We start from the raw sequence: 24,130 nt of genomic DNA, 5'->3' as shown, positions 1-24,130 counted from the left end.
GATGCCTGGTTTTGTTCACTGTCTTTCCGCTCAATTCCCAGCCCGGCACACCCTCCACTCCTGCGTTCCCTGCATGTCCAGATTCCTGCGTGATGGGCACATTTGAAATTGATAAAACAGACTGCACGTTGTGCTTCCGTCTTTATGAAAATCTAGTATTTCTTTCCCTGAACGACTGCTCCTCCAAGTCTGATCGAAATAGATTTTCCTAGCCAAAAATTTTTGTTCTTGCAATTTTGCAAAGTGCTTTCTTGCACAGCTGGGGTTTGAGCTATACAGCCTTTCCAGGTCAGCGCCAAATCACCCAACGTGCAGCTATGAAGACATGATTTTATTTTACATACTTTCCATCAGTTTCCCTTCTTTCTCTTTTTCTCATTCAGGCTAACTGGTTCTCTGTGTCTTTGTGTTTTCATTTTTGGTTTCTGTAACTCCCTGTAGCCAGCATCGTAATTTTCTCAGCAACAGTTATTTCAACTGCTCCCAATCTCATCCCCTTCTCCCCCTTCCCTGGCAGAAACAGATCAGACAACTGCAATTTCAGCTGCTAGCTACGAGAAAACTCTTAGAAAGTATGGCAAGGCTGCCCAGCCTGCCCCTGCTCCCCACAAGCAAGCACACCTGTAACAGGGTAGGGAGCGGCCGGCTTAGAGGCCTGGGGGTCTCTGATGGGTCCCGTGGTGCTGAGGGCTGAGTCCCCAAAGCAAGCACTGATGCAGCACCGAGGGACCCTATGGTGACGCCAGGCATCTCTGGCCACCTCCCCGGCAGGGCAGCGACCCTGGGCCCCTGCCCTGTGGGAACAGCCCCCTGCCCCACAACCCCTGGCCCGGATCTCCCCTTCCTCAGGGATGGCGTCGTGGCCCTCATGCCGGGCCCGGCCAGCACGCGGCCCCGCAGCCGGAGAGGGGTGAGGAACACAGGGTAATATTTAGAAATGTATTATTTGAGCCGTTTTTAGGTATTTTACTTCAGTGTCTCCTATTATTTATTATTTTTTGTTTATATTTTCTTCACTTTAGCACTTATGCTTTCCCTGTCTTTTTCAACTGAACTTCTAAAAACTTTTTTTTTTTTTTTTAGTTTTGACTTTAATTATGAAGTCATAATTATGTTTGCTCTTCTATTTTTTCTTCACTTTTCCTGGAGGTTTCCTCATTTTTTTTCCTCCCTTCCTTCTTTTCTTTCACTTTTCCTCCGTTTTTTTTTCCCCCTCTCCTCATTTTCCCTTCATTTCCCCCCCCCCCCATGCTTTCCCCATCCTTGCTCTCATTTTTTCACCTGCCAGACCCTTTCCATCTCCTACGTCCCGCGCCCCTCAGCCCTACCCCCGCTCCCGCCGGGGCCGGCCCTTCCCGGCGGCCTCGACCCCTCACACCCGGCCGCCGCCCAGGCCCGGCCCCGCCCCACACCTCACCGCAAACCCGGGGCCGTTTTTTCTCTTGACAACAAGTGACGCTCTCCGGGGCGGACCAATCCGGCCGGCCGCTCGCTGTGCCGGCCAGCCGGCGGCGGGCGCGACGCTCGGGCAGAGCCGTCCGGGCAGCGCGTCCGCTCCGCGCAGCCTGCGCGCCGCGCCGCGGGAGGATGGCGAGGGCGGCAGCGCTCTGCTTGGCCGCCTGCGGCCTCGCCTGGTTCCTCGTCTGTTGCGCGGCCCGCCGGGACCCCTCAGGTAAGCCGGGCTCCTAGCTTGCGATGCGGGGAGAGGCGCTGCGCGGGTGCGCTGCGGCGTTAGGGGTGCGAAGGGGCCTTTCCACCGCGGCCTGAGGAGGGGGAAGGCAGCGCGGTGACGGCCCTTCCGCCCCGCCGGTTCCCGGCGCCCGGGGCGTTGCGCTGGGTGGCAAAGTCCAACTGCGTGTAAGGAACGTGGGAAACTTAGAAGGAGGAGCGAAAAAAAAGCGAGGAAAAAGAAACAAACCAAAAAAGCCGAACCAGACCCGACCCTCCTTCCCGGACCGTGCGCTTCGCCTGGGCCGTCGCACGGTGCCACGCTCCGGCTGCCCGCCTGCGGGCCGCGGCGGTGCGGGGCGGCGGGAGGGAGGCGGGCCTCGGCCTGCTGACCCGGGCTGGGCCAGGTCCCCGCAGGGCGTCGAGCCGTCATTTTTGTTCGCAGCTTTCTGCCGGGCGGGAGAGGAAGTAGGGTTACCCGGCCTTCGGCAGGCAGGTGGCAAAGTTTCGCGTTGGGCAGATTCTTGCAAGCCAAAGCCGCCAGCTTGGTGAGAGCTGCTGGGAAACGAGCTCAGCTCTGTGCTAAATAGTTGCACCTCACGTATTTTTATATCCTGTGACAGTATCAGGCTCGGTTCAGTAGCTGAAGATGTCAGGTAAAACTTCATGCCAGGACTGTTGAACTGGAGTCACTGAGCAGCGGTATTAATAAGTCGCTCTACGGAGGAGTTTAGTGAGAGAGTATCAGCAATATTTCTCGGGAAATTTTAAAAAGTGGTTTTCTTCCTGATGTCAGAATGAAGGTTGTGTGGGAAGAAGTGAAAGAGGAATGAGGAAAATGAAGGTCTGGGAAAAGGCAGAGAATATGTTACAAGAAACTGAAAAGCAGAAGAAGGTCTGGAGGGGAGAATAAAAAAGTGAAAAGCAGATACAGTGCTGAAAATGCATGGAATATAAAGATGCCACAAAAGCAGGATTGGTTGTTAAAATTTCTTGTTTAGTTACTAGAGAGGTTGAAATGTGGTATTTAGAAAAAGTCACTCTGGTAGGTGGCTGACTTAAGAGATTTTTCTTCACAGTGTGACCAGCTCAGTACTATTTAGATATTGTTTGGCATTTACACAGTGGAAAATTCACAAGTATACTGGGAAGTAGTGGCAAAATTCACTGCATAACATCACTGAATATTTTCCTTGCTGTTCAGCCAAACCTATTATTAAGTCATATTAAAAAAACGCAGTAGGAATGTGATTGACGGTGCATTACTATTAAATACAAAACACTGCTCAGCAGATTTCTTATTTAAACAGCAGAGTAATAGCCTTGTGGATCTGGGACAGCCAAGGTTCATTTCAGCCTGGTTAGTGAAAGTTTTATACTGTGAGGCCATCTTTATTGTGGCACAGAAATAGTTTTAGGGCATTTTTTTTTTCTTGGTTAGCTTAAATCTACTGCCACTTGTCATAGAGATGTTCTTGTACTGGCTGAGGTGTCAGCCTGTATCACTTTAAAATTGTTTACTATGCTTTATCAACTTTTTTTTCTTTTTAATGACAAGCTGTCACAACTGAAAATGAAACTAGGGTTCCTGTATCATTTTGAAAATGATACTCCTAATGTTTGTGTGGTGTCTTTGGTGGGATATTAGTTCTAAAACTCTCTCCTGAAAATAGTGCCAGTTATTTTAGTGATACTGCAGTTGCACCCACAAACTGGTATGAGTCTATCATGCTGTGTATCACGTATGATACATAGTTGGTTTTTTTAAAGTGCTTAGTAAGTGAAGATTATTAATTATATTTTATGGTACCTGCTGTGTGTTACTGCATTTGCATAGAGGTGTGGAAACAACAGTCTTGAGCCAGTAAGCCTGCAAGTCAGTCAGGGTTTGATCCAATCAGCATGTGTTAAAATTAAAGGAAGAGTTCTCATTGATAGAATTGGACTTAGAAAACAGCCTCATTATAAAATGACCTTGAAAGAGATCTCCCCCCACCCCGAAGTAAAGAATACTCACTAAAGAGCAGGAAAATGTGCTTAACATGGCATGTACAAAAGAGGTAGTATAATGTGCAAACAGCAGTTGCTGTGCTTTTCTGGTAGCATGTCTCAGAACGTGATTACGTTTTAAAAAATGAACTTCCTGTGAAAGAGATGCCAAATCATACCCAAATGTGGATATTTGTTCTTACACAGGCAATGATGCTTTTACCATTCGCCATCAGAGACTGAACAAGTGCATACAAGTTAAAAACTCACGGATAGTGATAGATGACTGCAGGGAGACAAGTGAAGCTTTATGGAAATGGGTATCCCAGAATCGCCTCTTTCATTTGGGGTCCAGGCAGTGCCTGGGACTTGATATATTCACCAAATCACCATCTCGCCTGAAAATGGTTGATTGTAACTCAGAGCTAATGCTGTGGTGGCGATGTGCTGATGCTTCCATCCTTGGTGCATCTCAGTACAAAGTGACTATCATGAATTCATATGTAACTGCAAACATAAATGCTACAGACCAGTGGAGAAGCAACAGTTCCTCTGACGATATATGTCGGCATCCTTACCATGGTAAGTTTTGCACAGGGGCTTGGAGGTTTTTTTGGTTGGTGTTTTTTTTTAAGGGCTCTTTGCTGTATATCTATGTCAATAAATTCTTAAAATTAATTATATGAAAAGACTGATCAGTAAAGCAATAGAATGATTTGCTGTAGAGAGATATTGATATTCAAGTTTGAAACTTTAACTGTATTTAATAAAAAATAGGTATGCACAACTGCAGAAGTTGTGTTATTGAGTGGCTTTCTTAGCATGTTTAAATCCCTCTCCCTATATTTTAGTGAGAGCCTATTTAATTATGAAATATGAACCACCTTCTATTGGAACTGACACTGTCCTCTTCACAGTGATGTGAATTTTGCTGTTAGGTGGGTTTGAGGGTGTTTCCTTTACTGGTAGGCTGTACAGTCAAATGCAGTGCCTGTGGCGAGCTCACAAACTGTTGGTCTGGCAGTCTGTCCACTTGTTGTGGAAGCCAGTCTCATCTGAAATCTCATGCTTGCTGGAAGAAGTGGTGAAAACTTGCTTTACTGTATTTAAGAGCAACATTTTTTTTTGTATGTGAATTGTTCAGAGTGGCCAGTCTGGAGAGCCCGGTAGGCTCCTGTTTGAAATGTTTTCCCTCTCCTGTGTTTTCCCTCTCCAAATCCTGTTGATTCCTAGAGTCTTGTTCTGTAGTACTCTGTGCAAACAATCTGGATTTCAATAGGACGATATATTTGTCCCTAACTTACCAGGAAGGGGGAAACAAGTTTCTACTGTGTTATGCCCCACTCAGAAGAAAAAGTACAGAAAAATATTTTCCTCTCATTTGCATACTTCTAAGTTAACTATGTCTGTACAAGCAGTAGCATTGATTTGCCATCCTTTCCTCCCCTAAGCAACTTGTATCTATTTCAATTATTTCTTTTTTTTCTGCAGAGGTTTATACCAAAGATGGGAACTCCTATGGAAAACCCTGTGAGTTCCCCTTTCTGTATAATGAGACGTGGCATCATGACTGCATTCAGGATGGAACACGTACGGGTGGGAAATGGTGCGCCACATCTGAAGATTATACTCACGATGGAAAATGGGGAGTCTGCTTACAACCAGGCATGTTGGGTTTCTAAATGGACATCCTAAAAGTGTTCTGTCACTTCATGTATGTACGACTCCACCTTGGTGTAGCACGTTGCTGTTAGGCTGGGTAAAAGCAGGTCCCTTTTCTATTGTAGCATCGGCAGGACGATCAGCACACACTTACTCTGCACTATATGTGATTACCAGTATAAAAATCGATAGACTTTCTGTGTTATAATTTTCCTTTTGAAACTTTCAAGATGTTTCAGCATAATTGTAGTTACAAATACCTTCTGCTTCCTTTAAACAGAGGATGGCTGTCATGACATCTGGGAACATGATCTGGGGTCTGAAAGTTGCTACCAGTTTAATACGCAGTCTGCTCTTTCTTGGAAGGAAGCTTATATTTCATGTCAAAGGCAACGGGGAGATTTACTTAGTATCCAAGATGCATCTGAATTAAGTTACATACGAGGTAGGTGTAATTATTCACATACATATATCAGGAGATCTTGACAAATTAATGTAGAGCAAAGACAACATTTTAATTCCTGTCTTAAAATTCTGGGTTAAAAACTCGATTGTACTTAAAATGCATTGGTTCTTTCATTTGTGTAGCAAAAATAAGCTGCTAATCTCACTTCAGAGGTTTTTTTTATTTATTTACCTGTGTGATTTCATTGTAGTGGTTAGCTGTTGTTCGTATTTATAATGAGGAATGTCCACAAAATCTCAAATACGGACCAGAGTGGCAGCTGGTGTTTTAGCAGCATGTTATCCAAACACTGTTATGAAATTGTCCTCACTGATGTTCAGGCTTGGCCTGCAGCAATTATCAGTGTGCCTTTGGGAATATAAAACCAAACGACAAACATCTGAAGGCATTGGGAGGGAAGACTTCTGTGGGTGAATTCCTTTTCATTTCAAGAAAGTTTGTATGTCTGATTATAGTAACATTATTTTTTTCCTCAAATGCCTGCTCTTTCAGATCACATTTTTATTATAAAGGAGACCAATAAAGGATAAGCATTTTTTACTAATTGTTTTCTTAATAAAATAAACTTGTCTCCAGCTAAGAATGACATTGCTGAGATCTTTTGGATTGGCTTAAATCAACTGGACGTTTCTGGAGGTTGGCAGTGGTCAGATCACAGACCTTTGAATTTTCTCAACTGGCATCCAGGTAATGATGTTTCTGGTGGTATTAACAGTATTCGCAACACTAACTTGTATTTTGCTTTGTTTGTTTGTTTACCCTTGTCTATCAGAGTTCATCAAAACAATCATTGTTCCATTTCTGTTAAAGTTCAGACGCATCTTTTCCTCCTAGCCAGTGAATCTTTCTGCACTTGTTCTGTATTTATGGATGATTAGGTTAATAAATCTCTATAAAGGTAAAAGTTAAGTAGTATCTTTGGGGTCCATTTTAGTAAAGAATCTGCAGCTTCCCTAGCTGCTAAATTACTTCTCCCGCTGACAGAATGTCATTGACTTCCCTGAAATGTTACAATTGTTGATGTATGTGATTACTTAGAAGCCTAACTTGTATTTTTGAACTTCAGGGTTGGTTAAATGTATTTTGAGGTAAAGGTGGAAGAAGTATAAAACCTTTGAAAAACCTTTTTTAATTATTCCCAAGTTCCTAATAGAATTAGTGAGAGTCTTGTTTGTTTGGAATTTTCAGCATGTATTTGTAATATTCTCAAAAATATGCCATGGGTGTGTATATATGAGAATTCTGGAGCAATAATAATCAGGAACACTGAAGCTAATATTGTTCTGTCATTCAAGCTGGATTTGACCTTTTAAAAGTGGGATTATCTTTTTCCTTCAGTTTCTACAATAGTGCTGCGACATGAATTCTGTGAAAAGATAAGAAGTGGTTTCTATTACTTCTTTGAACGCTTTACTAAGAAATTTCTGTGAGATTTTCCAAATGTGGTCTGTCTTTTGGAAAGGTTAAGGACTTTGCTGCTGCTGATGCGACTGGCTGCACCTTCTTCTGGAAGTGCGATGACACTGTAGGACTGTAATGCAGAGCTAGAGATGAGGCTTTCCCGAGTTACAGTGGCATAATTTAGTCCGCAGTCATGGCAGACATACTGATGTCTACCCATCTTGTGAAAAATACTTACTAGTATCTAACAGGAACTTTGCTAGCTGCAAGTTTTGCCCGTTACTTCTTGTCCTTTTACTGTACGCCTCTGAAAAGGCCTGGCCTTGTCTCCGTTGTGTTCTCCCATGAACAACCAAGATCCACCCTGAGCCTTTTCTGTGTGAGATGAACAAACCTAGTGCAGGGGGAGCTGGGGTGTAGGACACAGCCTGGGTTTGCACTGGGGCTCAAAGAAAGAAAAAGCCAAAATTACTGTTGGAAAGGGGCTCTAGGGGAAGCTGGGAAGTGCAAAAATGAGTTCTTCTCTGCGATATTTTTAATTTGGGGACTTGTCTCATGTTTCTGTTAAGGTAAGGGTTATGGTTAGTGTTGAGAGAAAGAGTGCAGAGCTGTGTTGGGAGTGGGGCTGGAAAGGGGCTGCCAAAGGAAACTGAGGGCTGCAAAAAGGGTTCTCCCCTGAGAAATTTCTGGTCTGGGAAAGTGCACAGCCAAGGGTTTGTTGTATTGTAAACAGAACATTCCTCCTGGTTCTATGATTAAACATTGGAAAAGAAGTCCAGATTCCTTGATTCTGAAACTTTCTCTCTTACAAAAAACTTTTCTGTGGGACCTAGGGTAGGACAGGTGCCTTCAGCCAAAGTAAGTTATGTTCTTGAAATACGAAGTGCTCTACTGTGCAAAGTATATTATTCTTGTATTGAAAAGCAATAGAAAAAAGAAGCAGTCGCTACCTTACTGTTTGATAACTTGTGCTCTTCTGTTTTTCTCTATTCCTGTCTATAGATATGCAGAGTTTGTCCCTGCTGGATGGGACTAGCTGTGTGGTGATGAATGCTGCCTCAGGTCAGTGGCAGAGTTACCATTGTGGGACTCCACTTCCATATATTTGCAAGAAGTCTCTCAATGAAGTTTCAAGCCTCCCAGGTAGGACAGCTTGAATTTTTGTTTTTGTATGTCAATATGAGTGTAATGTTCACTTATGGAGTCTTCTTTTCCCTTTCCAAGCCTTCTTAGGTGTCTCTGCCAGAACACTTACACAACAGCTTTGAGTTTTTTAACAGAACAGAAGCAAACTCTGTGTCTTCGGTGTCAAGATGATGCGTCACAAACAGCTTTCATTTTTTGCAGCTTTCTCATTCACGTGTAAAGCATTTCTCAGCACAGTCCTGCCCTTTTCTTCACATTTTCCTCCATAGCTTGTGCCTTCTTTCATGTGCTACTGGAAGCCTGGAACTGGCAGTAGCACCTCAGACCTTTCCATCTCTGCTTTAAGCCCATTTCTCTCAGTCTTCGTGTGTATTGACATAAAATGGGACCTTGGATCAAACTGTGGAATTCAAATAGAAGTAGTTAAATGACCTTACTATCTTTTGAAACAGGCCCAGCACTGGAAATCAGTGCAAGAATTGGTAGCTTGCCCAGTTTGTAATCTCTACTGGATCTATAATGGCTCTTACAAGATGCTTGTTTTCTCCTCCCTACACACACATATACAGTCCTGCAGTTTTTACAGTGTCCAGCTGTGACATATAATTGCTTCCATGCTTTTGGCCTTTTACCTACACCTGGATGTCCAAGCCATCTTCTGTCCATGGCCTGTTCTTCCATATGTGCTTTGGCCTTACCGGTGTCCAGGGCTCATGCTTGTGGGGCTCTTGTGGGAAAACTTACTGGAAGATGATAGTCCTTGGATGAGCGGAAGGACTAGGGGATAAGAGGTGAAGCAGTGTCATGGAGGTGGAAAGTGTCATGGAGTGTCTCTGGCTAAGACGTGTTCTCTCCAGCTCCCTCAGGAGAGGTTTGTGCCTTTGAGGAAAAAAAAACTAGTAAGCAGTTTAAATTTAACTAAACTGATTCAAATTTTTAAATGTCCCTCTTAAACTAGTTGTCAATTAACCATCCTTATCTCTTCTCTGGCTCCTCAGTGGGGTATTTGGAGTTTTTCTCCAGTTGTACAGTGTTTTATTAAAAACCAAAATTCTTGTGATTGGTGTATTTTATAGTGTGTTTTGAACCACAAGGGCAATTAGTATATATCTTTTTTCAGTATGCTTTAAAACCAGTTTGAATTTTTGAATATCTTAGTTTTCAGAAGAAAAAAAATACCTAAAACTAAGCATTTGTTTCACTACCAGCTATTCAAAATGGGTCTTACGTGTGGTGGTGCATATAGATAACATGAACTAGAAAAGTGCAAACCCCTGCTAGAACGAAACAAGCAGCTTTTTTTGAAGCTGCTGTCCTGCAATGAAATGACTTGATTTGCCTTTAATTGCTTTTGAAATCCTGCTTACAATTACTTCTGAACCTTTCACTTGCACTAAGACCAGTTTAATGTAATGCATTCCAGCTTTTTACTTTCACTCCCACTAATTTATTTCCCTTTCTGCCTGCTTTGTGGCCCCAAAATATTACCAGTCTCCGTAATGCTGCTCCATCAAGTCCATTTGCTTGACAAAACCGTAACCCTTCTTAAAACATTAGCCCTGAAGAGATGTTGACATGTTTTGGTCGCTGCATTTTGGCTGTTTTCAAGGTGCTGCTGAGTTTAAAACACAAAGAAAATGCCGACCTGTTGTAGCAGCCAGGGTAAAACAAAAGCCTCTAATCCTGTTTCTCTCCACTGTTAGAGTTTTGGAGACACTTGGATACTCGCTGTGATTCGGGCTGGCTTCCCCATAATGGTTTTTGCTACATGCTAATAGACAACCAGGCACCTTGGAGTGCAGCGGATGAGTTGTGCAAAGCAAATAGGAGTAACCTCATCAGCATACACTCGTTAGCAGATGTCGAACTGGTTGTTACAAAGCTTCATAATGGTGAGTTGGGAAACTTGTAAAGATCAAGCAGCAACTGCTGCACACCATAAATTACAAACCTCTTGTAGTGTATGATTTTCATAACTTCTAGGTTTTAAATGAAGGTGCTAATGCTGGGCTTGTACCCAGGTTAGTGCTGAGTGTTGCTGTTTGGGTCCAGACCCTCTGTGTTAGCTCTTCTTTTGGTTTGATCTATTTTATTTATTTATTTGCTTATTTGCTGGGCTAACCTACTTCTAGTTGCCTAATACCTTGTGTTTAATTTTCTTCTTCAAAGATAATTGTAGATAGTTGGGTCAATAATTTGACTACTGGGTCACTGAACTAATAAATATTACTGGTACTCTTTGGTCTTATGTTTTTGTCTGTACTCTAAAACTTAAATTTGGTTAAGTTTTTTTTGTTTGTGTGTTCATTATTTCTGGATTTTTTTTTTCGTGTTTGTTACCTTGTCTGTGAAACTTAGTTATATTCATGAATATGAGATAAAGAGCAACACTGTACTTGTCTCAAATCGCCTTTCCCACTGTAAGGAAAAAAAAAAATTGTAGCGTTTATGTTGTGTAATATAGTGATTAAAAACCTAATTTTGCTGATTTCCCATTCCTTTCCAATTAGTTTGAATATTATTTTGAAACTACAATATTGTTCTAATTTTAAATTACAGATGCTAAAGAAGAAATGTGGATAGGTCTCAGGAACGAAGATGTACCAACCTTCTTCAAATGGTCAGATGACTCAGTTGTGGTTTTTACATATTGGGATCAGAATGAACCAAAAGTTCCTTTTAACAGCACTCCTAACTGTGTGGCGTATTCAGGCGAGGTAGGAATACGGTGTTGAGTTTTTTAGGGTTTTTTTTCAGTCATGGTAGAGGGAACATTGATGTGTGTGAAAGTCAAGGAGGGGGTAAAGCAGATAACATTTTATTTCTGGAATAATCTTTAAAATACAGATAATAATTTTTCTACAAGCAAATTTCTTAAAATTATTTAGCTGATACTTGGTAGCCGTGTCCTGCAAAGAATGGAAGAAATTGCTCACAGCTCTGAGACTGCCACTGCTGTTGGCCAGCCGGTTGTCCTTGTCACTCTGCATTTTGGGTTGTTGTATTCTTGCATGTCTGTGACAGAGAGCTAGGAAGGAGGTGGGCTGAACTGTTGGAAGGAAAAGCTGAGTTTGGTCATCTCCAGGACCAATTTGGGCCACCCTGTCTGAGGATGGGTAGTGAGAAACCTCTGTAAGAGGAGAGGACATGCTGAGGGAATATAGTACAGAAGAAGCAAGGGGGGTGGGTGGGCGAAGGAGGTCTCAAAGATGAGTGGAGAGGGAAGTAGGCTGTATCCCATGTCCCATATTCAGTAGAAAACTGGGGCAAGTGTCTGCCTGCTGTGCTGTCGGGCTTGCAGTGGAGCTCATGTGCCCAGCTTCTCTGAGATGCCTCCTCTATGCCTCCGCAGTAAGCTGAGCACACCTTCTGCACTCATTCCCTCCCTTATCAGAGAAAGCTGACACAAACCTGGCCTTTTCTTCCATTTTCAGATGTGATCCAGAATCCTCCCATCTCCACATTTGTCAGCTTTCTCTCTCCCTTCCAAACATAGACCAATGCATACAGTCCAGGGCATTCTGCCCCCAGTGTTTTTACTAGAGGCATTTTGGCTTTCCCCCTTGTGAAAACTCAGCCTCTGCACTATGGAAATATAAAGATTCTAGAATTTTAAATACTTTTTTTTCCCTTTCCTTCTCACAGTTGGGACAGTGGAGAGTGAAATCCTGTGAAGAAAAATTGAAATATGTGTGCAAGAAAAAAGGAGAGATTTTGAATGAAACAAAATCAGATAAAAGTTGTTCATTGGAAGAGGTAATAAGAAGTCTATATTTCTTTTGCTTGTTTCAGAAACCTGCATAAAATAATTTATTTCCTCTACTTCCCATTTCCTTCTTGCCCAAGCAATAGCATCTATGAAACATTTTAGCTGAAAAAGGACATTTATATAGCATGAGCCAAATTTCAGATTGTCCTAAGGCTCTAGATGTCTTACCACTCTGTTTATTGATTAAAGTATTATGAGCTTGGACCCAGGAGATGTTGTGTTTTACTTATTTGCTTGAAAACAAAAATTGCTTTTACTAGATATGTTATTGTTCATGCTATTTGTTCTGTGGCTTTTGCTTTAAGGATGTTTTAAAATTTCGGATAAGCACTATGCAACATAAAGCTATGCAGAGATTAATAACTGAGATTAGGTTTCTGTTACGCTTCACTTAGCTCTCATTTTTATTCTTCAACTTGAATGAAGGTAGGGAGTTTTTTGGTTGTTCTGATTTTTTGTTGGGTGTTTTTTTACAGTATAACATGTTACAGCATAAATAAGGCTGGAAAAGAAGTCTTTTCTGTTTTGAACAATCTTGGGATGGTGTTACTAGCTACTTCAGAGTTCTTTGGTTCAGTTTTGTGTGGCATATTGCCTGCAACAGGAAACATGTTTACCCCTTATCTTTCCTTCTGCACAGCCTCGGGGTATTTTTCACTCTGTCTCTTCAGAGACTGCCAGCATGTAGAGTTACAGCTTTCTGTGCTGTTCAGACACCAGTGGCATTGGTAGGCTAGCAAAGAGGTAAAACATTAATGTTCCTTGAAATTTTAGTGTAAATATAGAGGAAAAGATTTGAATAATAGAGGAATTCTGTAAGTTCACACATTTTTAGTATAAAATATATTTTGCAGAAGTAAAGAAACGCTAGTAATGCTCTCTCGTTATTCCTCTGTTTGAATCCTGGCATTGGTGGAACAGCATGAAAACTCCTATTGTTTTGAATGGGACTAGGCGGTCACCCTTGTGTTTCTCTCTTTAAATGCACATAGCAATCAGAAGACTGCACAGTCAGGCTAAAACAGTGATGTATTTTATTCCCATGGTTGCATTATTTCTTAGAACTGTGAATCTGAGAGTTGATGATGCTGGACCTTGTGTATGATGCACTGCATTTATTTATTGTGTATGCTGTGCCACGTTGTGGGCACCAGTGAATGTTAGCAATGATTTATTTTCTCCTGTAGATAATGTCTCAGTTAGGTTGTTACGTATAAATGTGGTTTTCATTCTCTAACCAGGGATGGGAGAGACATGGAAACTACTGTTACAAGATTTATAAATCAGAAGTTTCATTTGGAGCACAGTGCAATCTTACAGTGATGAACAGGTAAAGCACATCTCTGTAATTCATGGGCATGTTTTACAACGTGATCCAGGTGATACAGTCAGATATTAAAACCTCTGTATGCTAATTAGTGGTTTGTAAAGAACAAAACAGAGATAGAATTGCTTTCGCAGAGAACTAGCAAATGGTATTTTCCATGATGTGACAATAGTAAACCTCCAGTGTAAAACCTTGTTGGGAGTATGTGAATTCTCAGGCTGCTGACCCCATGTTGAATATGGGACTACCTGAACAACCCCTTGAAATAACTCATGTAATAATGCTCCTGGTTTTCAGATTGTCTCAGTAGTTTCAGATATCTTTCAAATATTAACTCAAATTAATCTGTGAATTTTCAGATTTGAGCAAGAATTTATAAACAGTCTAATTAGAAAACACAGCAAAGTTGAAGAAAAATACTTCTGGACTGGTTTGCAGGATATTAGCAAATCGGGAATATATTCCTGGGGTACAGTGAATGGGGAAAAAACTGAAGCTGTGACGTACACTAACTGGAATTCCTTGCAACCAGGTAAATTTAACAATTAAAAAAATAGGTAAAAATACTATCATTTTACATTGAGCAAACATTAGAGTACCACGTTACAGAACTCCAAGGATGAAATAAAATAGTAGTTCAGAAACCTATGGACTTTTTTGAAAACCAGACAGTAGTTTTAAATATATCTTTGGTGGCTTAAATCTTAGAGTTTTCAGGAGGATGTGTGGCCATGCCCAGTGGAAAGTCTCTTGGAAAGTGGGAAACTAAGGACTGTAAAACCACTAAAGCATTTTCTGTCTGCAAAAAATATATCGGGCTGCCCAAGGAGCCGGAAGTGCTCCCAAAGCCAACAGATCCCTGTCCCCCTGGGTGGCACAACGGATCCGGCCTTGCCTGCTACAAGGTAAAATGTTATTCCTATTAGATGTTAATTGTTAATTACTCTCTTGTCTTGCAGCAAGTGTGTGATTACCCATTTTGTGGCTTTACAGCTGCTCTGAAGGGTATTTCAAAGATGTTTTACACTGGGAGGAGGAATTAATGTTGATTCAGGTTGACTGCCTGCAGATATTCTCATGTGTCATCCTCTGTCAGTTCCTGAAAGATGCAGAGAGATCCTGAGAGATTCCTCTCCCTGCTCTTTCTGTGACCAGCCCTGCACGTCAGAACTGAGTGGGGTTCTGAGAACGGGACAGCATTCACCCCGTGCTGCCGTCTTGGGAGCCTGGTACTGATGGGGTGTGGGTACCGTGTCTGTATCCCTGCCTGCCTGCCGTCATCTGACATGCAGAGACGCTTGAATAGGGAAGGAAAGCGCTTTGTGTCGCTTTCTCTTGTCCTTCTCCTTTCTATACTCCAAGAGTGTAGATAGCAGAGGTGGGATTTTCTCTGTTTTGAATATGAGTATTAAACTTTTTCAAAAAAGTGCAGCCTCAGTTGTTTTTACTGTTTTTGAACTAAATAGTGGAAGTAAGCAGCCATGCCGTTAGCTGGAATGGCTTGAGCAAGTTTGTATTTAGAAATGCAGGTTTTTCCCCTCCTGTAAACAATCAAATCAAGTTAAAATTGAGGCTGTTTATTGGATTGTTTATTCATTATTTCTGGACCCAGTGTCTGCAATGAGCTGTGTCTTGTAAACAACTTATGTAGCAGAGTGGGGAAACCCAGCTTGAATAACAAGGCTGTGGGCAAGGATCCCAAAGGGATGAGTCTGGCTGATGTGGAGCATAGCTGTCCCATAGCTGATGGGATGTGACAGCTGGCCCTGGCAGTTTCTCCAAATCTCTTGTTGACCAAGTGCAGCGTGTCTGTGCAAAGAGATCCGACTGATGGGAATTGGCTTGGACTGAAGTCAAGGGGATCAAGTGGACATGTTAGCTGAGATATATGAGCCATTGTGCCGCTCTGATACATACAGGTAGTGAAGGACATGCCGAAGGACTTTCTTCACCTGCAGCACCCAAATGGGCCTTGTTTCGGTGAAAACCGGTCTTTGCAATTCACCTGAATTTGAAAGAACAACATTCCTTAAAACCTATAATTTGGCTTGCAATTTTGGAATGAGTTGGGTGTTGTTTTCTAAAGTCTTTCTGGTAAAGAAAAACAGAGAAAGTCTGCCATATGGAGTACATTGCATTTGAAATAAATTTTGTCAGCTAAACTTCAGAGTCTGGCTGTTGTCAAACAAACTGAAAAACATAAAATAATTGTTAAGAAGTCAAGCTCTTTCCCTATGGAAATACCAATTATTCATTCTTACCTAGGGTGGTCATATTTGAGTAGTACAGGAGTGTTTTAAAAATGCTGTTACTTCTGTCATTTTCTACTCTGATGTTTGGCTGTTGTGAAGTTCTTCCACAGTGAAAGAGTGCTGCGAACCAGGACTTGGGAAGAGGCAGAAAGGTTCTGTGAAGCACTTGGAGGCCATCTGCCTAGTTTTAGTCACTCAGAAGAAATCAAGGCACTTCATTCTATCCTGAGAAAAATAATAAGGTAACAAACTAGCCATGGGCTAGTCACTGAAATTTTTCTTTCAGTTGCTTTCTGCAGTAGATCGCAAATGCTGCTGCTGACCCCAAATGGCAAGTATGAGATAGTGTGCAGTGACTGTGTTTCCCACACTAGAAACAGCTAGATGCGGCATTTGAACTGCTGATCATGTCACTGCCTTCCTGGAAAATGTCAAGGGAGTATGTCCTGGGCAAATGTTTCACGTTGCTAGAGGGAGCGCAGGAAAAGAGAGATTTGCTTTGGGCATCTTCCTTTACATGAATTTAGTCTGTGTTGTTATAATAAGTGTTTCCTTCTTTATGTTGAATTTTGGCACAACTGGCTGATAGTTTTCCTATTCCTTACTGATACAGTCTTTAGAGATGGGTTATTATTTCAGTTTTTCAGATAGGTCTTATCTTTATTTATGAAATACTTCCTGACTAAACGTCATTTGAAAACGTGAATAAGGTAGTGTCCAGCAATCTGGTTGGCACGGATCCCATTTGGCATAACTGCAATAACACTATATGGGCATTAGATGGGTGTGTTGAGTTTTCTGGTATCAACAAATTAAATGCTACATAATTTATGAGTCTAAGGCTCTATTTTTAATCAAAGGAACTGTCACTGCAAAGCTTTATTAGGCACTGGTGTGATGTCAGATCCTTGTGTAATATGTTTTTTTTGATTGGCAGCCTGGTTTTTCAGAACTTTTGCCAACTTAAACTCAAATGCTGCCAGTTATATGATCTAAATTTTTTCATCAACAAACTAAATTAGGATTATTTCAGAAGCTGCCAACATACAACATGGTGATTACATTTTAAAACTTGATGACTGAAGAGATACCTTCTTGAAAACCCAGTGAACTTTTTTTAGAAGTGCACAAGTCAAGAAAATTACTCAATGTTTATGTTAATAAGAGACAAAAACAAACTTGTATGCTCTATCTATAGATGGTTTAGTTTGTATAAAAGCCACCTGTGACTCCTTTGGTAAAGTGATTAAAGTCCCTGAAATAAAACTTCATGCACAAATTATTTTTAGCTATAGATCTTATTATATTGTTTTGCAGTTACAAATTTTGTTTTATTCTACCTAATCTACTATGAAACATGAATAGATAAGTAACTTATCTTGTTTTCCTACAAATACTTAGAACTACTTTTCAGCTTGCACATCATCTGAGGTATTAACTATAGTTACTGGCCATTTTTTTTTTGTTAGGAGTTTAAAGCTGGTCTTTCTAGAAAGTCAGCTGGCACATGATGCTACTGCAGTTCCCATTTTTCAGAAAACTTGAACTTAGCGTGGAAGAAGGAAAGTCCCAGTACTTCAGTATTATTCTACCAGAACTGAAATAAGGGGCAATGTGTTGAGCCCAGTATGTAAATAAGGGACAATATATTGAGTCCAGTAGAAACTGACTTTGCAATCAGTGTTACAGTGACTGCATGTGTCAAATGTAACCCAAACCACAGTGCTTTCATCTACGTTAACCACTTTTCAAGCACTACAGAACTTCCTGAACAGAAATGCTACATATTTGATATTGTCCAAAGTCTTTTAAATAATGTTTGTTTGTTTGGATAACATATGAAGTGTTTAAGTTATTTAGGCTTTTAAATTACTCAGAGGTGGCGATTATATAAAGTATTTTGGAGATCAAGAGTGAAGGGTAGCTTGTTTGAAAATAGCTTGTTTGAGAAAGGAGAGAAGAAACCAAGTGAATTATTTCACCGAGAACAAATAATTTAGGTAACTGGGAGAAATTGTCCTAAGATAATGCTAGGAATGATTAGCTGCTGGAGTGCACTGGCATGGAGTTTGTCCATGTTCCCTGCATTTGCTCAGTGCAAACTCTGACCTAAACTATTCATTTCAGCTTGGGGAAGGAGCCACACCTTGGCTTTTTTGGTTTCAGGTTTTTTCCCCTTGCACAGTTCTCCAGTGACTCATTGAGAACTGTTTGTTTTTAAATGTTAGCAGAAGTCAGTTTGGTTCACCAGGAAAAGGGCAGCTTGCCTAGTCCATTCTGTTCTTTACTCGAATTCCACCTTAGAGGCAAATAAGAGCCAGAATTGCTCCAGCCAAGTCGGGTGATTGCCATTGGAAAGGAAAATAAAATTTGCTTGCCAGCCTTCCCCTGTCTGAAAGAAAGAGGAGATAACCTCTTTTCACTTTGAGAGACATGATACAGACAGAGCAAATCCAGTTTTGTTATTTCCATTCTTTTAGGATTGTTTTTGTGAGCATTCTGCAGCTTATAGCTGGCAGCGACGCTGGGTGCGAGGAGAGTAACAGCTTGGATTGGTTAGAAATAACATTTCAATGAGGACACCTTACTGGAAAAAAAAAATCAGTTGCCTTTCATATGCACAGCTCTGCTGCTGCAATTGTTCTGAATCTAGAAAGCCTCACTAACACTTGAGTTTGGAAGAAAAAACTGCTCTTATTCTCAACACACTGGGCAAAACAGCAATGAATCTGAGATGCAAGTGGTAGTAATTGCATTAATACAGCTTCTGCTTTCTCCTGTGAAAGGGTAGGTGATGAGCAGGATGGGCACTCAGCTACTAGCAGGAGGCTGTTACAGAGGGAAGAGCAGGGGGTCAGATGGGCTTCATATATACTTTTAGGCCAGCACTGCCTAGGATTAAATGGTGGCTTAAATTGCATTGGTAGGGAGTTGGCCCAGATGTACACGCGTTACCTACCGTCAAGAAGTAGGTTGAACTACAAACCACAGTGACTTCACTTAGACCCTTAATCTTGTGTTGGAGCTGACGTGAGGGTCAGAAAAAAATAATTTTCCTGTTTCAGCAGTTAGAGTATGACAGTAGAAAATTACTGATTTATATTCCCTTCACATTGATCTCAACTCTGTTTATCCACTCCTGCACAACATTGATTTTTAGGAAGTTTTAGTTTTGTGTGAGAGAGAAGCCACCAGTATTCTGCAGGATTTGCTGGAGATTTAGGGTCTTTCATTGTTAATCAGCATGGAGTCCGTTGTAAAGCACAAATTGCACCTATTTTTTAGGTTAAAACTCAGGATAATCTAGGTTTCAGAGACAATTTTGGGAATGTAGTTCAAAGAATACTCTGGCACTGATAAACCCATTTTGATACCAGGATATAGGATAAATTTTGCATGCTTTGCAGTGAGGAGACAGGTACCTAAAGTACAAGCAAAGTCCTTGCTGCAAGCTTAGTTGCAATAGGGAGTCTTAATTCCTATTTGTCTTAAATAGTTGGTGGAATTCTTTTCTGTGATGCAGTGATAGTATAATTTCCAAGGGCTGCCACAAGGTTTTACTTAAGCTTAAAAGTGCTATCAAGGATAGTGTAGCAGTTACTGACTTACTTGTGGTTGTGTCTGAACAGTTCCAAAAGAAGCAAAAATGTGTGTTAATGTGTAAGTGCCCAGTCGCTAAAAACCATTATTGTATTTGCAAACCAGTAATTGTAAGTAGGGAGATAAACTGGAGAAATTCTTGACTTGGCACACCTTTTTAATTAAAAAAAAAAATATTTATTACATAAAAGCCAAATACAAGTTGAAAGACTTTGAAAAATTGCTGTAGTTCCTCAGGTAATTACTGCAGAGCCTTTTGAGATGAGTGTTTCAAGTTTTCTTTTTAGCAGATGTTCCTCTGTGATGATCAGTTGCTTAAACCGCACTAAGCCTGTAGGTGACAATTAGGAGGGCAGGGTTAAGCAATGTCTGATTCATAAATGGAAAGAGCAATCACAGAAAAATAAAATCCTAAAGGCAAATTGCCAAAAGCCACTTAGCTTCTTGTCAGCTGTGAATGTTTGGCTCACAGATTTCCCTCTGGAGTGGTATGGGGCATTTAGGCTCTTTAAAGGCTCCTTAGTGATATCGTTAAAAGACTAAAGACTCTTCGGTATTATAAGACCACACTAGTGTGATCACATTGTCATATCAATGTCAGAAAATTAATACTGGAGTTGAGAAAAGAACAGAAAGGAGATTTGTTGGTGGCTTATACTTTTCTTTGTATGGTAGGGAACCCTATCAAATAAAATGCTGTTGCCCTTTTTGGATTTCATGTACTGAGTGCACATACTCTGGACTAAGTTTTTGTTTGTTGGTGCTGTGCTGTCAGCCATTTCAGGCTCAATTTAGCATCTTTATGATGATATGTGTGGAAAGGTAGTGGCTCAATCTTATTTAAGAATTTCTTAATGTTGCCCTGTGATTTCATAACATTGCTTATGCAGGTAAGCCTAGGTCTGATTCCATCCCTTCATGTAGTAAACTTGTTTTCATAAACTTTCCAAGTTCTGTCTTAAAATCACTTTTAAGTTTATCTGCACTACTTTTTTGGGAGCCTTTTCCAAACTCTGACCTCTGCTGGTCAGACATCTCTTTCCAATTTTGAGCCTAAATTTATTTCTGAGTTGCGGTTCCTTCAGACATAGTGTCCTTTTTGCGCAAATAGCTCATTTTCTTGGGGATTTAGTCTCCTACTATATTGTGAAGAATAATTATATCCTTTCCCTGTATTTCTTTGTCAAAGCTAGACAAGAAAATCCTTAATTCTTGTTAATAACCTAAACTCTCATTTCCTCAAATATCCTGTATTCCTTCTCTGTATTTGATACAACATAAATTTATGGAATAGTACTCCTGATAGAGTTTTACAAGAACCCTGTGCTGTGGCATCAATACTTTACCATCACTGTCAGACCACCTTGATGAGAGTGCCTTTTCCACAGCTCGATTGCAGTAGGGTTCCACATAGTCTATGATTTCATGGAAGACTCATGGTCTTTCTCCCCTTTGCTGCTCCCAGGTGATACCATCATTCAGAAAAGTGTCTGTTGCCTTCCTTGGAAAGGGTGGCAGATTGGAGTGAATTATTGTAAAATTCAGTACGTAGCACAAAATTGATACTTTGAGAAGTAGAGGTTGCAGTACAAAACTAACCTTGCAGTTTGACTAGCATATACTTCATTTTGTTATAGTATCTTTAGATTCATAAGCAATAGTAAAGAGTATGATAAAGGCTATTACTGCAGATTTAAGTATTTACATTATAAACCCATTTTTTGGGTAACTGTATTTTGTAGCATAGCTGAAATTTTGAATTTAAGCGTCCTCTGCTTATGAAAAATGAATAAGTAAAATCTAGAAAAAAAAATACAGTTCTGACTGTAATCCTATAAAATGGAGTAAAATTTCTATCGCTACTCTTTCATGCAAGCATTGGAGTCGGTGGAGTTATGTGCTCATTCATGTTTATGCCTCTTTTTTGAATGTGCATGATTGAAATATCTGCCTATGCTTGGGTTGTTTATATCACTGACGAACTTAAGGGAAATATGAAGCCGGTTATTCTGTATGAGTAGAAGTTTTTGTGTGGTTTGAAGAAGAGTGTATTTGAGCTGATGTTGTAGAGGGAGACAACCTGAGATGGACGAGAGAGAGAAGCAAGCCAAATAAACACTGTGTGTGTGATTCTGGAAGAAAAGTTTAGAAAAGAGACCTTTATATCAAGTGACAACTGATTAAGTGGTGATGCAGTGAACAAAGGAATTACCTGATTTAATTTTCTCTGTGGTCAGGGAAAGACAACCTACACATCTTCTTAAAGAGAAGTGCAGAAGAGGTCCTAGCCCTTACGCCCATATTCTCTTTGAACTGCTACAACTTGCAGTAGTAAGCCTTTGGTTTGCCGCTTGATCCTAAGTAATGCCATCAGATGGGTCAGACTTTTTATTAAATTAGCTGAACCATATATTTGGCTTAAGATTTTATCTTGTTTATTTACAGCAATGACAGATGGGTATGGATTGGAATGAATAAGAGGAGTCCAGATTCTTTGGGAACCTGGCAATGGAGTGATGATAAACCCGTAAGTTAACTTTTAACCAGGAAATGTCATGTCCTGATTTGTTTCAGCTTGGACTGGATTGAAAGTAAATTGATAAATATTTTAATTAAAATATGGCAGATCCTTCAACAGATGAATAATTCAGAAGAAGATTGTGCACTTAAGAGCTGCCATCCAGGCAAATTTCCAATTAAAAACATATCTTTAATAAGGTTAACCTGATTTCTGTCTTTATTGCATTAAAATATTTTAGCAGAAATATAGTAGTAAACATCAAATTGCTGGTGGAGGGAACAAGATGTCTTCATGCCACAACAGAGGGGAGGATTTATCAGTTCATCTCCTTGATATATCAGACTTTTCCTGAACACATCTTCCTTATTGTAATTGATTTATTTGCCTGAAATTGTGAGTTCTTTCCCTCCCCCTCATGCCCCCCATAATGACAGGTACACAGACTCAAAATTGATCCACAAACTGCCATTTAACACATATTTTGATAGTGATAAACATTATGGGATCCCAGCTTTGAATGGTTGTCTCTAGGTATTACTATGGCAAAAATAGTCCTAAAGTAATGATTCTTTCATCCTGTCCGTCCTGTAGGTAACTAGCGTTGTTATGCCACTCGATTATCTGGAAGATGAATATGATACAAGAGACTGTGCTGCATTAAAGGTTAGTTTCAAGATTTTTAATAACAGGATGCATATTTTTACATGGAAGTGCTTGGAAAAAATACTTACGCCAGCCACATATTGAATTTAGGTTGGCTGCTGAGATGTTTTCTTTGCATAGTGAAAAAGTTGCTAGTGTTCATTCCCTTTATCAGTCCACACCTGTTATCAATTTTCCTTTATTCAAGCAGTTTTTTTTTATGAGCCAAGTGCTATGCTAATGATAACCTTCATAAGACTTCTTTTGAACTACCAGATACGTTAGTAATAATATTATTCTGTATTGCATCATGCAATACTGTGTATCTCTTGTGTATTACATATGACGCTTCAGGATGTAACATGGAGTCTAAACCAAAAAAAAGCAAACAGACCCCTACCAGTAACTTTAAAAATATACGTTAGTTTTTCTGAACTGCAAGCTAAGAAAATGTTTGAAACCTAAAGTAGGGGAATGCAGTAGCCAGGACTGTTTGTGTTTATTCTGTGTGTTTCCTTGTTTACTTGGGAAATAAACTGTCAGTTTCTAATTCAAAGCAGGCTTCTGCTTAATTCCTAATTATGTTCTTCATTGTTTAATTTAGGCTTGATGGCATGAGTCTTAAAATGGCTTTTAACTTTTCTGAAGCATCACCTAACTTTTTATAAGATCATTTCAATACCATCCCTTCTTTTAGCCTCATTAGAATCACCTCTGCTTTTACTGAAGGATCCTTGCTTCTCTTTACTTCTGTCCACAGCTGTTTCCTCTCATTCTCTTCTCCTGTGTTCATGACACTAGGCCAAGAAGCTGTCAGCATTAAGCTACTAAAATTTTAGACCAGAGGAGAGCAGTTTGAAGGGGACACTGTGGATATAGTAACCTCCCTCCCCTACGTGCTAGGTATAGACATGTTCTTTCACTAAGTGGTAAAAATTCTCTTTATTGGAGAGATCAGTTAAAGTGAAGTCATATTTTAAGCTTAATTGTAAGAAATAATCTTAAATAAGAAAGATTATTTCTGTGCCAGTTCAGATGGTTGCTTCTTTTGAGCAGAGATCAGAATAATTTCAGGGCAACAAGTTGCAACAGATAATTCAGTAACAAGCATTGATGAGATTCTGTGTGCTACAAAAAAGCAAAGGAACAGCATTTCAAGAAGGGACTTTGGTATGTAGACTGACCTTGAGCCCTTTACCTGATTGCTTCACAAGCTTGGCTAGTGTGGAGAGTTATAGTTGAAGAGTTACGTTTGTGACTGCTCATTTTTGCAACGAAGTTGTGCAGGACTAACAGCACAGTGACACATACTGACTTTGCCAAAGTGCCTTTTTAATAATTCCATTTCATGTTTCAAAGGCCTGTGCCTTACTAACTCCGTTCTCTGTTCCTTATTTTCTACAGACCTCTCAGTTTTCACGGAGATCATTTTGGAGATTTTATTTCCATGAAGGCAGAGACCTGGAATTTTACTTCAGGCCTTTTGATTGCGAAGCTAAACTTGAATGGGTCTGCCAGATAACAAAAGGTAAACTGCATTTACATCAATTTATTCGTGTAAAAGAGCGTATTATTTATTGCCACTGACTTGTCATTGTTGCCCAATAACAGAAACTTTGCAAACTTTGCAAAAAATATTTTAACATTTCTTCTCTGAACTGTTAAGAGGTCAGTACATGAGATGTCT

General features: G+C 40.4%; 1 protein-coding gene across 1 annotated transcript in view; it reads left to right on the top strand.

The window, feature by feature from the left end:
• The first annotated feature begins 1,526 nt into the window (after positions 1-1,526).
• The window catches only part of LY75 (lymphocyte antigen 75), a 46,152-nt gene continuing 23,548 nt past the window's right edge, over positions 1,527-24,130 (top strand). The window contains exons 1-16 of the mRNA XM_086750952.1: positions 1,527-1,672; positions 3,865-4,239; positions 5,149-5,322; positions 5,600-5,764; positions 6,362-6,472; positions 8,189-8,329; positions 10,036-10,224; positions 10,892-11,049; positions 11,978-12,088; positions 13,343-13,431; positions 13,788-13,960; positions 14,137-14,333; positions 15,780-15,922; positions 21,726-21,807; positions 22,393-22,464; positions 23,848-23,971. Of these exons, the coding sequence (XP_086607078.1) occupies positions 1,588-1,672; positions 3,865-4,239; positions 5,149-5,322; positions 5,600-5,764; positions 6,362-6,472; positions 8,189-8,329; positions 10,036-10,224; positions 10,892-11,049; positions 11,978-12,088; positions 13,343-13,431; positions 13,788-13,960; positions 14,137-14,333; positions 15,780-15,922; positions 21,726-21,807; positions 22,393-22,464; positions 23,848-23,971 (2,389 nt within the window). The 5' untranslated portion in view covers positions 1,527-1,587. The remainder of the gene's footprint in view (positions 1,673-3,864; positions 4,240-5,148; positions 5,323-5,599; positions 5,765-6,361; positions 6,473-8,188; positions 8,330-10,035; positions 10,225-10,891; positions 11,050-11,977; positions 12,089-13,342; positions 13,432-13,787; positions 13,961-14,136; positions 14,334-15,779; positions 15,923-21,725; positions 21,808-22,392; positions 22,465-23,847; positions 23,972-24,130) is intronic.

This window comes from Chlamydotis macqueenii, chromosome 6, assembly GCF_036417535.1.
Source record: "Chlamydotis macqueenii isolate bChlMac1 chromosome 6, bChlMac1.mat, whole genome shotgun sequence".
In the NCBI taxonomy this organism is placed as follows: Eukaryota; Metazoa; Chordata; class Aves; order Otidiformes; family Otididae; genus Chlamydotis; species Chlamydotis macqueenii.
This window is presented reverse-complemented; position numbering and strand designations above follow the sequence as displayed.